General features: G+C 46.0%; 1 protein-coding gene across 2 annotated transcripts in view; it reads left to right on the plus strand.

Annotated features, from left to right (window-relative positions):
- Window positions 1–15,030, plus strand: part of Myo3b (myosin IIIB) — a 394,965-nt gene that overhangs the window by 58,743 nt on the left and 321,192 nt on the right. For both annotated transcript variants that reach the window (XM_076569620.1, XM_006972402.4), the window contains one exon: window positions 2,526–2,602. In XM_076569620.1, the coding sequence (XP_076425735.1) occupies window positions 2,526–2,602 (77 nt within the window). The remainder of the gene's footprint in view (window positions 1–2,525; window positions 2,603–15,030) is intronic.

The following is a 15,030-nucleotide window of genomic DNA, read 5'->3' on the forward strand; positions in this document are numbered from 1 at the left end:
CACAGAAGGTAAACCGGTCCTCTGGGCCTGGGAGATGTGAAATTCTGACTATTGCCTCAACACGTGAGGCATGCTGACCTGAAAACATTAACAGGAAATGTAGACAGTATCATCTGAGGCCAGAGAATATTGACTCTTCTCCAACATTCTGTTTTGATAGTCCTAAACCAACAAGCCATTTAGTTTTCCTTTGTGTTTGGCATATGGAATGGTTTGCTCTTCTAAATAAGTTCAAGGTTAGCTACAAATAGTGAGAAACCATTTAGAACACTTCAAAACGTCACCAATATCACCATAGTAAAAATAAGATGGTGGTTTTTAATATTCATTGTTTTGCCGATAAGAAATAATTTGGTCTAACGATGTGTCTGCAAATGATTTGTGTGGAAGAAGTGATATAAGAATAAATGAAGTTGGAGCTGGAGAGATGGTCAGTTGTTTAGAGCATCTGCTGCTCTCGAAACCTATCTGGAGGCTCACAGCTGTCTGCCGTTCCAGTTCCAGAGGACATGGCACTGTCTTCCAGCCTAATCAGTCTCCTGCATGCGTGTGGTGCACATACATACAGACAGACAGATAGACAGAGAAAACACTGACACACATAAAATATAAATAAATTTTAAAAATGAAGTTGCTTTAGGTGTATTGGCCTGTGTTTTAAGAGGCAAACCAAGAAAAAGGGTAGAGGAGGTGGGTTGTCTGAGGCTGTGATCCTCTCAATAGGAGAAATGACCGGACTGTAGCCATGTGCTGTAGTACAATGTGTTTTCTACATGGCCCTGAGGGCATTTAATATTCCAGAAGAGGGATAACTTAGAAGGATGAGGATAGATTTTAAAACCAATTTATCCACATAGCAGCTTTGCAAGCTTTGAGAGAGAAAATGTTCTTAATCTTCCCAGTAAAAAGTTCCTGAACCTCCGGTTGCTCTAAAAGAAATTTCTAGAAATTAAAACCAGAAAGGTGTAATTGTTTGTTTACTGCATTGTTATGGAGGACTTAGCACAGTGGGGATTAGCTGGGGCACTGGGACATGTGTATAGTCCCAGCTACTGGGAAGGCTGAGGTGGGAGACTCACTTGAGTCTGGGAGTTTGAGGCCAGCCTGGACAACACAGTAGAGTCCTTGTCTCAAGTGTAGGGGCTGGGAGATGGCAGCCCTTCCAGGCTCTTTAATAAGGAAAATGCAAATGGCGAACGTGGAAACCAGCCTCATCATCCAGGGCCTGGGGTGTGTGTGTGTGTGTGTCCGTCCATTGAGAAGCAGCAGACAGTATTTAGACATGAGTTCGTATCTTCAGTTGCAGTAGTTCCAACATTTCTCATTTTCTTCAGGGCTGTGCTAGACTTCTGCTTAGTATAAAAAAATACATTTATAAAGTACACATGACACGATTATTCTCATATTTGGTATTAGGAGAACCTATAAATTAGGTGTGATTGTTACCCTTATCCTAGTTTGAAGATGGGAAAACTGAGGCTCAAAGATGAGGCAGTCACACCACCAGTGAAAGGCATAGTTGACTTGGGAGGTGGGTCTCGGGACTTCCAATCCAGTCTACATTTGCTTCCACTGTATTTGATGGTACAAAGAAGAGAGGTCATCAAAGGACATTGGAATAATATTAAAATTCAGGTCTTCCACAGTGAGCTTTAGATAACAATGCTGTCAATTTCTTTTTCCATTTGAGAAGCATTGCTTTCTTGCCAAGTTTCTAGTCTTGTAGGCTAGATAAGGCCTGGAATCTTTTTGTGTCTACACTGATGCTCTATTATAGATAATGCTTGCCAATCTTCCTCCTCCATAAAATGAAGCACTTATTGAAGAAATTGTCTGAAATAATTGGGAAACATAATAGGGAGATATTTTGGGTTGATCATAGTTGTTGATATTTTTCTTTATGTTCCAGATTTGCAGCTATATGGACAGGAACCTTATTCATTAGGAAACACAGGTTCTGATGCTTTAGATAGAATTTAGATTAAAACTCCATTCATGGGTTGGCAAAGCACATGGGACAAATATGCCCCACCTTCTATTTCTATGTAGCCCATGACCTAAGAATTATGTGTATATGCGTATCCAGTCATTGTAGTTTGAGACCAGATCTTGTTATATAGCTCATACTAGCCTCAAACTCACTATGTAGCCCAGTCTGGGCTTGAACTCTTGATACTCTTACTTCATTCAGCAGGATCCTAAGTCCAGAGATTGCAGACATGTGCTACCATACTTAGATTTTTATATTTTTAATGACTGCTAAAAACTCAAAAGAATAGATTATGACATGTGAAAACTGTACTCGATTCAGATTTCAGCATCCATAAATAAAGTTTTATTTAGGTATGGCCACACTTCCTCATTGCTGTGTTTTCTGTGGCTGCCTTAGCACACTATAGCAGCAGTTAATTATGACAGGGACCATGACACCTAAAATAGTTACTATCTAGACTTTTATGGAAAACAGCCAACCTCTATCTAGTATCTTCTGCTCACTGCTGAACTCTGATCCCCTTTTCCCGCAGGTGTCTCTGCTCAGCTTACAAGCACACGCCTACGGAGAAACACATCAGTTGGGACCCCATTCTGGATGGCCCCTGAGGTAAGCAGGAACTATCTAGTTCTTTGCGCTTGTTGAGTGCCTTGGTGTTGTGCCTTTTTTTTTTTTTTTTTTGGCAAGACTCATGCTCTCTACAATTTTCAGGAAGAAAATCCTTTATCCTTAGAAGACTCTAAAATCCTTGTGGGTGAGAGATACTGATAAGATGGTCTCAGAAGCAGGATTATGTCACAGCCAGCCCACAAGGAGCCTTCATGCCATTAGGAAAAGAGAGGCAGTTCCTACAAGGGTCTTGGCTTGGCACGTTCATCTAGCCTTCACCTACATTAGAAACAGCCACCTTTCCTAGATACATGCACTCCACAATCCGTGGCTTGGTGGAGAGTCTCCTTTTAGCTCCAAGCAGCCTACAGAGCTGCATGCACTGCTCCCTGGCTGTTTCTACCATGTACATGGCAACTTCTCTTGTGTACGTCGTTAGCTTTCTGCGACAGAGCAGGATTTGGTCCTAATTTATTTCTGGCCTCAGTACAGAGATGAGGCAGGCAGAAGTGGGGGAGCTTTCCAGCTGGGGAGAGCGTGTGTGAGTCACCCGGGCAGGCAGCGTGCTTGATAGGTCAGCATTCTCTCCCCAGCACTCCGACTTTCACCTGAAAGACCTCTCTGGGAGAAAGCAAATGGATTCCTTAAGTCAGAGGACAAAGGCGGTCACTGTCCCCCCTCCGCCTCCCAGATAGCTTTCTGTCTCCAATCTGTCTGCATGGTCAGTCTTCTGTATGATAGCCCATGTGGTCTCCTAAGACAGCAGGTAACTCACACCAATCTCTGCTCAGTTTTCTTCAGTGTGCTCTACCGTATATAGCCTTCCATTTTTTATTTGGGTAATGAACAGACCCACTTTAAACAAAAAGAAAAAGCTGGCAGATTACAGTATTTACTTATTGTACATGTTTTTTAAATAGGTTCAAACATATGAAGCTGGATGTAAACGTTTTATCTGTAAAAAAATATTTAAAAATCACAAAGCCACCAACGGTCAAATCAGCAGTTTAATGAAGCAGATGCCATTGTTTGAGGTGTGATTTGTGTTTTGCCATGGGATTGTGTCTCGGCACACAATTGTGGGTTCTTTGAATCTGGCATGTAATCTATTACCACATACCCTGTGTTGACCTAGTCTCCTTCCTCTCCCCCACCTTAGCTGTGTTTCAGTCCACGTGATCTCTCTTTGCAAACAGTATCTCCTCTGACTTTCAACTGTTGCTTTCTGTAAGCTGGGCACAGTTTCACAGTAAAGGAATGCGAGCACTAAAGCTGTATGGCAAATGATCTGAGATATTTGCATTTGTGGCAATACACTCACTGAAATAAAGATGAAGAAATACATTTTCATTTGTGAACCCCATGGGGAGGATGAGATCATAATTTCTTTGGATGGTATCATATTCTTACCTCTTTTTATCTGTCCAGGTTCATTTTCAATTCCTTTCCCCTAGCTCACTTCTTATTCTCCAACAGTAGTGAGCAACAGATTTCCCTCCCTCGTCCCTGGCCCACATTGAGGCTCTTACTGATGTCTAGGTCGGAGATTGTCACTGCAGCTGCTACACCCTCAGCCTGCCATTAGCCACTGTCGTCTCTGCACAGTGATGGGCAGGACTCCAGGACTCGGAGCTTTGGTGGGGATGCGGATGCTGACTAAAGTCTCCACCCCCTGCTGGTCCAGGGTAGGTGCTCAAAGGACGTTTGCTGGATAAATGAATGTGTTGGCGGTGGGGGTTAAGATAAATGGAGTGGAGTTCAGAGGAGGCTCCAAAGCTGTCGGAATTGGCGAATTCCTCTTTAGATTTCATTCCATCTGTCCTGAAAGGGAAGCCTAACCGAAGTCACTCAGCTCATTGGATGACCTAATGTGGAAGATGGCATTCCGGTTCTAATCTCAGCAAACTGGTTCTCAGAACCGCAGGATAAGATGGAAAGAGCCCTTCCCTGGCTTTGTGCATTTGTTAGATTGTAGCTGGAGTTTTCCTGCCTGGCCCACAGTCAGGACAAATCTTTGTCACCCGCCAGTCCCACAGCTGCTCAGACCCAACCAAGTAAACACAGAGACTTATATTGCTTACAAACTGTATGGCCGTGGCAAGCTTCTTGCTAACTGTTCTTATAGCTTAAATTAATCCATTTCCATAAATCTATACCTTGCCACGTGGCTGGTGGCTTACCGGCATCTTCACATGCTGCTGGTCATGGCGGCAGCTGCAGTGTCTCTCCGCCTCAGCCTTCCGCTTCCCAGAATTCTCCTCTCTCCTTGTCCCACCTACTTCCTGCCTGGCCACTGGCCAACCAGTGTTTTATTTATTGACCAATCAGAGCAATTTGACATACAGACCGTCCCACAGCATTAGATGGTGGTGGCTTCCCAGCTTCAGTTGGGTTGAGGAAAGCGTGTGGAGTCTTTCTGCAAGGGACAATGAGGAGGCCCATGGTGAGCTTCTGCTCCCCAGACTGCCTGGCCATGGCTCCCTTCTCAGCAGGGAAATCCAGTGTCTCCCCTATCTACTGCAGTGGATGAACTGAAAAGCGGGAATTCCCAGAAGTGGGACCTTGACAACATCATCAGGAGCAGGTTTCTGATGGCCCCATTCAGGGTTCTCTTAGGATGAGTGCTGGGTCCCAGCCTGCAGTTTTTAGCTCGTATCATCCTCACACTCCAGTCTTTGAAATGGAGTATCACTTTTTCCAGCCAAGCTTCACTGTGCTCGGTGGCCCTTCATGTATACCCACAGGAACAACCTCCCATTTGACAGATCAGGCAGTATTTATGCTTTCCACTGTGAACAGTGCTTTGGATCAAACGCAGTGTTTGAAAAATAGAATCAGAAATGGTTCAAATTAGCATTGTCTTCATGTGGAGCCTGAATATGATATCGCTTGTATATGCTTTCCCTTCAGTTTGTGTGAGGAAGTGGATTTAGATTAAATGCAACAGCACCTGTCCTAACAAGGCCAGTGGATAAGACTTGCAGATGGCCTATACTTTATTTTTTAAATGCAATGGAAAGATCCTTGATCTTATTTTATTTCTGAGAAACCAAACCATTATTCCCTTCCATTTCTACGACACCAGCTTGAGTAACTGTGATATTTAATTTAAATAGGCTACCCTACAAACCAGGTAGCTAACGGAATGTGACCATACCACCATCAAATGCTGACGAGCTGTCAAGACTCACAATTCACTCGGGCTGCTAAAAGCTGGTCAACATTCTCCATCCCTTCTTCACGGCCATCGGCGGGCACTACCCACATAGAAGAATGTTGGTGAAGCTGTATCGACCCAGCAATGTGTGTGTGTGGGGGGAATCTACAAGATGCTCACACTTGGAAACAATACTGCTGGGAAAATAAATTCCGAGCATAGGAAAAGGGACCGTCTGAACGTCAAGATCAGTACAAATCCTTATGAACTAAATACATAAGTAGCATACTGTAGCTACAGGGAAGATAATCCTAAGAGGTAAAAAAACAAAAACAAAAAAACAAAACAAAACAAAAAAACCTCAGCATGAAAGATATATTTTAGATTGCCATGAGAAAAATAATTTAGACAATAAAAACCTGTTTTCATATGAAGGGAACAGAGGCTGGTGAGTCTAGAGTTTGTGATTTGGCAGCACAATGATGTCACCAAAGTCCAAGATCCCCCCTTCTCCCCCCCCCAATACTGGGGCTTGAGCCCAGGATTTTATGGGGGCCAGACAAGTGTTCTATCACTGAGTTGTACTCCCAGTCCTGAGACCTGTAGCATGAATCTTAAAAGGTCTTATTAATAAAAACAAACTCAGAGCCAGGTATTGGGGTGAACGCTGAAAGATCAGAGAAGCAGAACAAGCCACAGCCATCTCGCCTCACCAATTCCTCAGCTGATCCTGTTTCCTTAGACTGGAAGTCTCTGAGTCCTTATCTAAATGGGTATCAGCTGAACTGCTGCTCAAAAGCCTAAAAGCTTAACCAAGTTCTAGTTCCTTGTCCTCACACCTTAAATACCTTTCTGCTTCCTGCCATTACTTCCTGGGATTAAAGGCGTGAGTCACCATGCCTGGATGTTTCCAATGTGGCTTTGAACTCACAGAGATCCAGACGGATCTCTGCCTCTGGAATGCTAGGATTAAAGGCGTGTGTGCCGCTATTTTCTGGCCTCTATATCTAATGGGTGTTCTGTTCTCTGACCCCAGATAAGTTTATTAGGTTGCACAATATTTTGGGGAACACAATATCACTACAGAGACCCCAGTTCTCAAAACCTCCCTGGCTAGGTTTGCTACAAGCTGTATGCCTTCGTTATCCAGGGGCTGCCTTGGTGATGGGTGTATAGGCATGTCCGTGATGGTCAGTGAGGCAGGGGTGGCTCTGGTGCTTCAGTAGCCACAGAGAAAGGACTGGGTGTGGTAAGACCCCATGGAAGCCTGCCCTGACTCCAGCTGTGAACATCTGTCACAGGTCTGCTGTAACACAGCAGCATGGAGTGGGTAACTCAACACAGCCCCACAGAGATGGATCTGCTCTTAGTCTGGAGGTTAGAAAGTGGGAATGAGATGTAGAAAGTCTTGTTCTCTCTGAAGCATGCCCCCCCTCCTCCGCCTTTATGTCTTCTGCTGGAGATTAGCTGGCAGTCCTCAGTGTTTCTTGGCTTGCAGTAGCATGGCAGTAGTCTCTACCTTCGTGGTACCATGGTATTCCTCCAGCATGTCTCTGCCTTCATGTGACTGTCTTCTCATGTGGGCCCTGGTCTCATGGGTGAGGGGACCACCTCATTCCAGCATGACTGCATCTTAACTAGTTGCACCCAAGTAGCCCTGCTTTCAGTTAAGTTCATCTTTGTGGTTCCTGGGAGTTAGAACTTCAACATTTTTCATTTGGAGGATACAGTCCATCCTCTAACAACTCCCCAGGTACTCAATGCTTTGTAGAACAGTGTTCAAGTTCCTAAGGCTCTTGGGTGACTGCTTGGGTGCCCCCAAGTGCTGAATGTCACAGGTGTTAGTTTAAAGTGACTGCGCGCGCGCGCGCGCACACACACACACACACACACACACACCCCACAGACACACATGCACACTCAGACACACACACAACACAGACACACATGCACACACAGACACACACACATACACAGACACAGATACACAGACACACACACAGAGACACACACACACACACACCCCACAGACACACATGCACACTCAGACACACACACAACACAGACACACATGCACACACAGACACACACACATACACAGACACAGATACACAGACACACACACACACACACACACACACACACACACACATGTAGATGTAACTAACCGTCTTATTAAATAAGAAACACAGAAACAATGTAAAAGAGAAAGCCGAAAGGTCAGAGCTCAGAGCTAAAATCTTACCCTTCTTCCTGCGGTGTCCCAGCTTCCTGAAAAGATTCCTGCTACACACACACACACACACACACACACACACACACACACACACCCCATGAATGCCTCTCTGGTGTCTGGCCTGTGATTTTAGCCTGTATCTAAGGCACCTTTGTGTGTGTGTGCTGTGCACTTGGGTATTGAACACAGACAATTGCTTCATTGTTTCTTTTCTCCTCTGCTGCCTCCTGATGATGATTTCTCTTAATCCGTTACATTTTCATGGTGTTTGCATGTTATTTTGTAGCTACTCGGGTTCACCTGTGAGGATGCCAGTTAGTGTGACTGCCTCAGTGAAAGAACGAGGAACCCAGTTCTCTGCCTGGCCAAGTGCCCATGGATTCAGGGTGGGTAGTGAGCAGGGGTGACTGGAATCTATCTTTTGCAATTCACTGCATTAAGAAATGTCCAGTATAACCCATGCTAGTTATCTGCAGTAGTGTTATGTACCCCATATTATACAGCCCATCTCCCACACACTGTAATGTCCTGTGGGTAGCAGAAGGGGATGGAACCTACTCTGTGTTAGCAAAGGTGAGGAGGTTGACCGTCTACCAGACCTGCTATCTCATATTGGGAAGAACTGAATGGAAGTAACAGGAAGAGTGGAAAGAGACAATAAACGGTTGTGTCTAATGCTAAAACCAATGCCTCAGATAAAGGCTAAAACCAGAAGACCAGAGGGGTGTGTGTGTGTGTGTGTGTGTGTGTGTGTGTGTGTGTGTGTGTGTGTGTGTGTTTGTGTGTGTGTGTGTGTGTGTGTGTGTGTGTGTGTGTGTGTGTGTTGTTACAAATGACAATAGTCCAGGAAAAGGAATCCACATTGTCATTAATATTTTCGTTGCGGTTATCCGTAGACCATGCTAAAGTAACACCTTATACTTGGCTGGTGTGTGCAGGTATGGCCATGCCAGCTATTAAAATATTAACGTATTTCCATTCCGAGTGGTAAGTAAGAGCTCTTGGGTTTTCCTCAGTCTTAGAGACCCGGTGTCTCTGCTCAGGCTATCCCTGATCTCTGAACCGGCTACAGGGACAAAGCCTTGGCAGGAGGGAGCCTTAGGCCAGCACCAGCAGCTCCTTCCTTCTCTAGCCTCTGCCACACGCCAGCAGAGTGTCCGGCTGTCCGAGTGTCCGAGTGTCCGGCTGAGTGTCTGAGTCTTGGGCATAGGGAGCTTGCTAAGCATGGACACAGCAGAAGGGAAACCTTCAGTCAGTCACCGAGACTGACTCACACCCCAGGACTCTGATAGGTGCTTTTTCATTATAGATGTTTAGTTCATTCTTGGTGGTGGATATTATTTTTCCCCCATTTTACCACTGAGAAAAGCGAAGCTTGGACAAGTGCAGGAGACTCCACGTCCCAGTCTGCTCACCTAAGAAGGGCTGAAGCAGTTTGGGTTTCCAGGCAGGGTGAGAATGTAAGTCCCACTTTATAGATGACCGACTAATGCATGGGAAGAATTCTCATACTTGCTTGGTTTTACGGGTGTTCATAGGAGATGCTGGGTGTGGAGATGCGTGCTTGGTGAGTGGAACAGTTCGCCCAACAAGACTCAAAAGTGTGGCAGAAGGATGCTCTGAAATCAGAGTTTAGGATACATCGTTTTAAAAGAGGCCACATGCAATGTACAGCCTGGCTTCATGGTGCGATTCTGCCCATCTTAAGAAGCATCCTGTGTCACGGGGACCCAGTATACTCAGCGTCCTTCTAAAGCAGCTATCGGCCGGTCTCTGTATTGGAAAACAGATTCATGGGTAAAATAAACATTTGCTTCTTTTCTGAAAAAAATAATTTCTCCTCCTTTATGCCTCCATCTGTGTGTTGTTGCAAACAAGAGCTAATCAGCAGAGGAGAAACAGATGTGCTGTGACGACGCTCTTTGCCCTGCCCAGGGTCCTTGACAGGGATGGTTGCCATAACAACCATCTTACACCAAGGCAGAAATAGCGCACGTTTTGCAACCACTCTTGACTTCATTAATTATGCCATTCCTAGCCAAATGATATGACAACGCTATTTCCTTTGGCCCTGCCAGGATTAGAAATGACAAATGAGATATTTTTGTGTTGAAAGGCTGAAGAAGCCATAAAACGTCACAGTTCTGGGAGAATTTCACCATTATTGCCATTTATATTCAATAAGCTCTTGCTAGTAGATTCGGTTCCCAAACAAGAGTCGGCATTTGCTTGCCATGTATGAGGCACTGTGTGCTACATATACATTAACTGATCTAGGATTCCGGGAACAAACCAAGAAAGGCAGGGCTCTTTCCACCCTAATGTTTCTCACTGGTGAGGTAAATAAGTCACAGGAAGTAACCATCTTTGTCCTTGGACAGTTGCTAGAATTTGAACTGAGATATTCAGTTCCAAAGTCTTCATCACCACCACACACATTTGTGTGTGTGTGTGTGTGTGTGTGTGTGGTGCACACATGTGGGTACCTGTGGAGGTCAGAGGTTGAAGTTGGGTGAGGGTCTTTCTCAGTTGTTTCTGCCTATTTTTTGAGACAAAGTCTCTCACTGAGCTCAGAGCACATCAGTTTGGGTAGACTGGCTGGCTAGTGAGATCCAAAGATCTGCCGGTCTCCGCTCTCCCAGTTTTAAGGTCACAGATGCATGTCACCTCAGCAGCTTTCTTATGTGGTGCTAGGATCTGAATTCAGTCCCCACGCTTTCCCAGCTATTACCTCACTCACTGAGCCACTGAGTCCCCAAAGTCCTCATCCTTCATACTGCAGAAACTGTTAATTATGAGCACTGGTGCGCCCAATAAAATGTGTATCTTGATGAATATTTTTATCAAGAAGTATCTTTCTTGGTGTCAACCTAAAATGAGCAATAGAGAAACCAACTTTCTAAATAAAGAGTTTATCCAGAAATTCAAGGCACAAAACATCATTTGTGAATGTGACAACCATCCACAGAGGTTTCAGTCCGGGGGGGGGGGGGGGGACTTAAAACGTTTTCATATCATTATTATTGTGTGTAGGGGTGCATGTGTCTTGGCACACATGTGGCAAGCAGAGGACAGCTTTGTGGAGTCAGTTCTCTCCTTCTGCCTTTTTGTGAGTTCTGGGGAATAAACAGAGAGACGTGCGCGCACACGTGCGTGCGTGCGTGCGTGTGCATGTGCACGCGTGTGTGCATGTGTGTGTGTGTGCGCGCGCATGTGTGTATGAGTGTGAGGTGTGTGTGTACTAACTCGGGCATGTGTGGAAAGAGAGCAATCTTCTCTGATTACTCTCCACCTTGACCTTGGCAAGAGGTCTCTCCCTGAGCCTGGGTGGCTGTTCCTCAAGGCTATGAGCCCTAGGGATCTGCTGGCCTCCAGCCCAGGCACTGGGATTACAGGCACTTCCCACTACACCTAACTTTTCTGGGAGTGCTGGGGATCGAACCTGGGGCCCTCATACTTGAGCAGCAAACACTCTAGTCAGTAATGCATCTCAGCCGAGAACTTACTGAATATTTTTGACCAGAAAAGTGGGAGAAGATGGAAAGGACAGTGAGGAGGGAGAAGAGGCTGCGTACAAAGACAAACTGAAAGAGCATAATGGAAGAGTGTGTGTGTGGGGTCTCTGCCGCAGGAGTGCCTTCAAAATGGTGTCACATGGGAGGGGACGGGAAGAAGACACCACCCGTGAGGACCTGACTCTTGCCAGGCACTGAATGTGCTGGCACTTGGTCTCGAACTTTCATCTTCAGACTTGTAAATTTCTGCTCTTTATAAATGAAGCAACAATAAGCCACATGTGGTGGTGCACACCTTTAATCCCAGCACTTGGGAGGCAGAGACAGGTGGATCCCTGAGTTCGAGGCCAGCCTGGTCTACAGAGTGAGTTCCAGGACAGCCAGGATGACACAGAAAAACCTTTTCTTGAAAAACCAAAATAAATAAAATCAGCAGCAACAACAAAATCCTTGTGCTCATATATGAGAAGAGACTGACACGGGTAGTCCCTGCCTCCACTGCCTCCTCCATTTCATAGAGAAATTGTAGGTTTTAGGGGGAAAAATTCCTCTCTGCTTTTACAGTACATGGCTTTTGTTATGTTCCTTGGATAATGGGGGTGGAGCCTCACCACAGTCTTGGTGAGGGGAAGTGATGTTGGTGGCCTGTCTGTTTTGGTCTATGTCACTTAGATCTCCTTTGAAATATTGGGAGGGTTATGGTGGGGTGCATGGCTCAGTAGTAGAGCACCCGCCAGGCAGGCACAAGGCCTTGATACCACACCCTTGTACACACACACACACACACACACACACACACACACACACACACGCACTCGGAGCCTGGGGATCCTTGAGGACCCCATTTGTCAGTACAATCACCATGAGAATGCAAGCTTGGAGAGCTTGGGGGTCCCTTAGAGACTTCCGTTTCTTCCCCAGTGGACTCATCCCTAAGATTGCCTTTGCTGTTTCCTGGTTTCCCAAGCATTTATTTCCTCTCCTCTTATTTGGGAAACAGAGCAGAAATCTCTGTCCTTCCCTACACTCTGAGAAGTGCCTCTGCCTCCTAAGGCCTGACATACGCATGAAGAGCTTGGGTGGGTGAAGGGCAAGTTGATGGCTGGGTCCAGACATAACTTCCCTGGGTTCCTGGGTGGAGACGTTGAGTCATGTGTCGATGTGGAGGTGTGGGGCGGCCCTGTAGGCGGTAGTGAGATGTCACCACTCTTCTTGGTGGGTCTAAGTATAGGACCCCATCTGCAAGCTTCAAGTCCAGATGTGCAGAGCCCATGTGTCTAAGGGTGGATGCCTCTGATCTCTCCACCCCACTAAGTAGAAAGTGTCAAAGCAGCAGCCTCCAGTTAGCATTTGGAATCATCCAGGCTGTCCTCCCCACCTCTGTGGGGAGGTGGGAAGGGTCAAGGCCTGCATTCTCTCTCCCTCCGGTGTCCTCAGAAGCAGAGGTATGTGCTGAGGGACATCAGAGACATACAACTCTCTTGAGCCCAGAGTCTCAACTCCCAGGTGGCTCCGTGTCCTGGGAGCCCGTGTCCCAAGGGTGGAAGGAAAATACGTCAGAGCTGAACTCTGCACTGCTTCCTTGCTGGGCTGTCACTGGGCCATCAGAAGTGAGCCACAGGAGAGGCAGTTGGCGGTAGGAGGGGCTCCCGCTGAGCCTTCCCGCGAGATGATACCGAAGCAGGCAGACAGGGCAACGACTGCACCATACTCTCCTCTGTCCCCGAGGACTTCCATATTTTCTTTCCAGTTTTAGAAAGTCAAGGAGAGTCACTCTCATAGGAACAGTGACCTTTCCAAGGGTGTCATGATGCCTATGGTGCCCGTAGCCTGGGTGAGGAGCCAAACCAGAGGCGGCAGCACTGGACAGGGGTACGCCCCAGCAGGAACATCCTGCTCCTTCCTCTGATTTGCTTTTCTTCTTAATTTCCAAATGCATCCTGGAAGAGGAAGGCATGCTTTTCCTCACCATCTTCCTGTTGTGTCCACTGTGACCTTGGGCAAGTTGCTTCACTGTTCTGAATCTGTTTCTTCCCCCAGGGTAATGATACTGACCTGGAGAACCCTCCACAGTTCGCTCTTTGTAGGAGGGGCTGTAACTGGCAGAGGAAAGGGAGGGCTACTTTCTCTTCTGCTCTACTCAAAGAAAATGCACTGTCAATGGTGGCGGCCCAGCATTCTCCATATTATAAGAATCCCCAGAATGTACCTGACTCGGGTGATACTGGGAGCCATGGAGTTTTGCACCCACCTTGGCTTTGAACCAATGGTGTGACTTTGAATAAGTCAGCTAACTGCCTACAGGAGACTCACTCCAGTTTCCTCTTCTGATGAATCCCAAGGTCTTCCTGTGTCTGTCTGCATGGAGGAGGCTGCTGGATCAGGGTGTCCAGGGAAAGCACTAGGCCTTCAGGATGACTGGGTCCCTGAGGTCCAGAGGACACAGATGCAATTTAGCATGCTGGTTCGCCTTTCACAGGGGAGCATGTGGGTGCCAACCCTGACTCTGGGAAGGGGATTTACCAGACCAGGAAGGAAGGGTGCATGCTCCCAGGGTCTCGGAGAATGTGGGTGCAAATGTCAGTTGTGTGATAGCCCCAAACCTAGAATGAGCCTCCACTCCACCAGCTGTGGTGGGAAGTTGACGTTATATATGGGGTGTGTATCTTAAATTTGAACCTGAGTTGATTTCTCTAAAGACTTTGGTTGAATATTACAAGTTTAAGGGAAAAAAAAAAGACTTGTTGAATAACACATTTAAATTAGATACTGTTCCGAAGTTCAAAGAACAATGTTGAGTTATTTCTAGCAATTTTTCTTGATGCATAAAATATAGATTCAGTCCGGTTCCTGAGCTTTGTGAAAGAATAACAGGGGTATCTATTCCTGTTCATCTGGTCCACAAAACGAAACTCAAACAACCCAACCGAAAACACTCCTAAAATCTCTAGTGCACGCTCCCTCTGAGTAATATTTCCTTCTAGGGAGGAGGGGCCTTCATTTATTTACTCACCACCTAAGCATGTAACCGTGGAAGATGTTTGTATCTCAAACCGGTGAACAATGTTTACCGGTGAACAATGTTTACCGCTGGAACACTTACCGCTGGGATTTCTGATTGCAGAGATGATTAAAAGGCTTTCTAATCAATAACCCTTGCCAATTGTGCTGCATGGATTGTGTAAGCAAAGTGAAGGATCCTATTCACCTTCCTGCCTCTCAGCCCATCGTATTTGCCAGTCTGTTGCCCGCACTTTGGGGCTCAAGGTCAGCCAGGGAGCAATCGCTTTAGGTCTATTTGCCTTGCCTCTTATTTAGCTGAATTTAGCTCTTGAGATAACAGCATTTTGCCTGTGTACTTGAATGAAAATTTAATCTCGACCTCTGGTTATAATTTTGGACTGCATGATTGATTCTAGCAAGGTGAGAAATCAGGATACAGAAAGCAAACCTAATTAAATCTTTAATGACGACATTCAGAAATATTAGTGGAGAAATACAATCTGAAGAAGACCGATTG

The sequence above is a fragment of the Peromyscus maniculatus genome, chromosome 4 (assembly GCF_049852395.1).
Source record: "Peromyscus maniculatus bairdii isolate BWxNUB_F1_BW_parent chromosome 4, HU_Pman_BW_mat_3.1, whole genome shotgun sequence".
Taxonomy (NCBI): domain Eukaryota; kingdom Metazoa; phylum Chordata; class Mammalia; order Rodentia; family Cricetidae; genus Peromyscus; species Peromyscus maniculatus.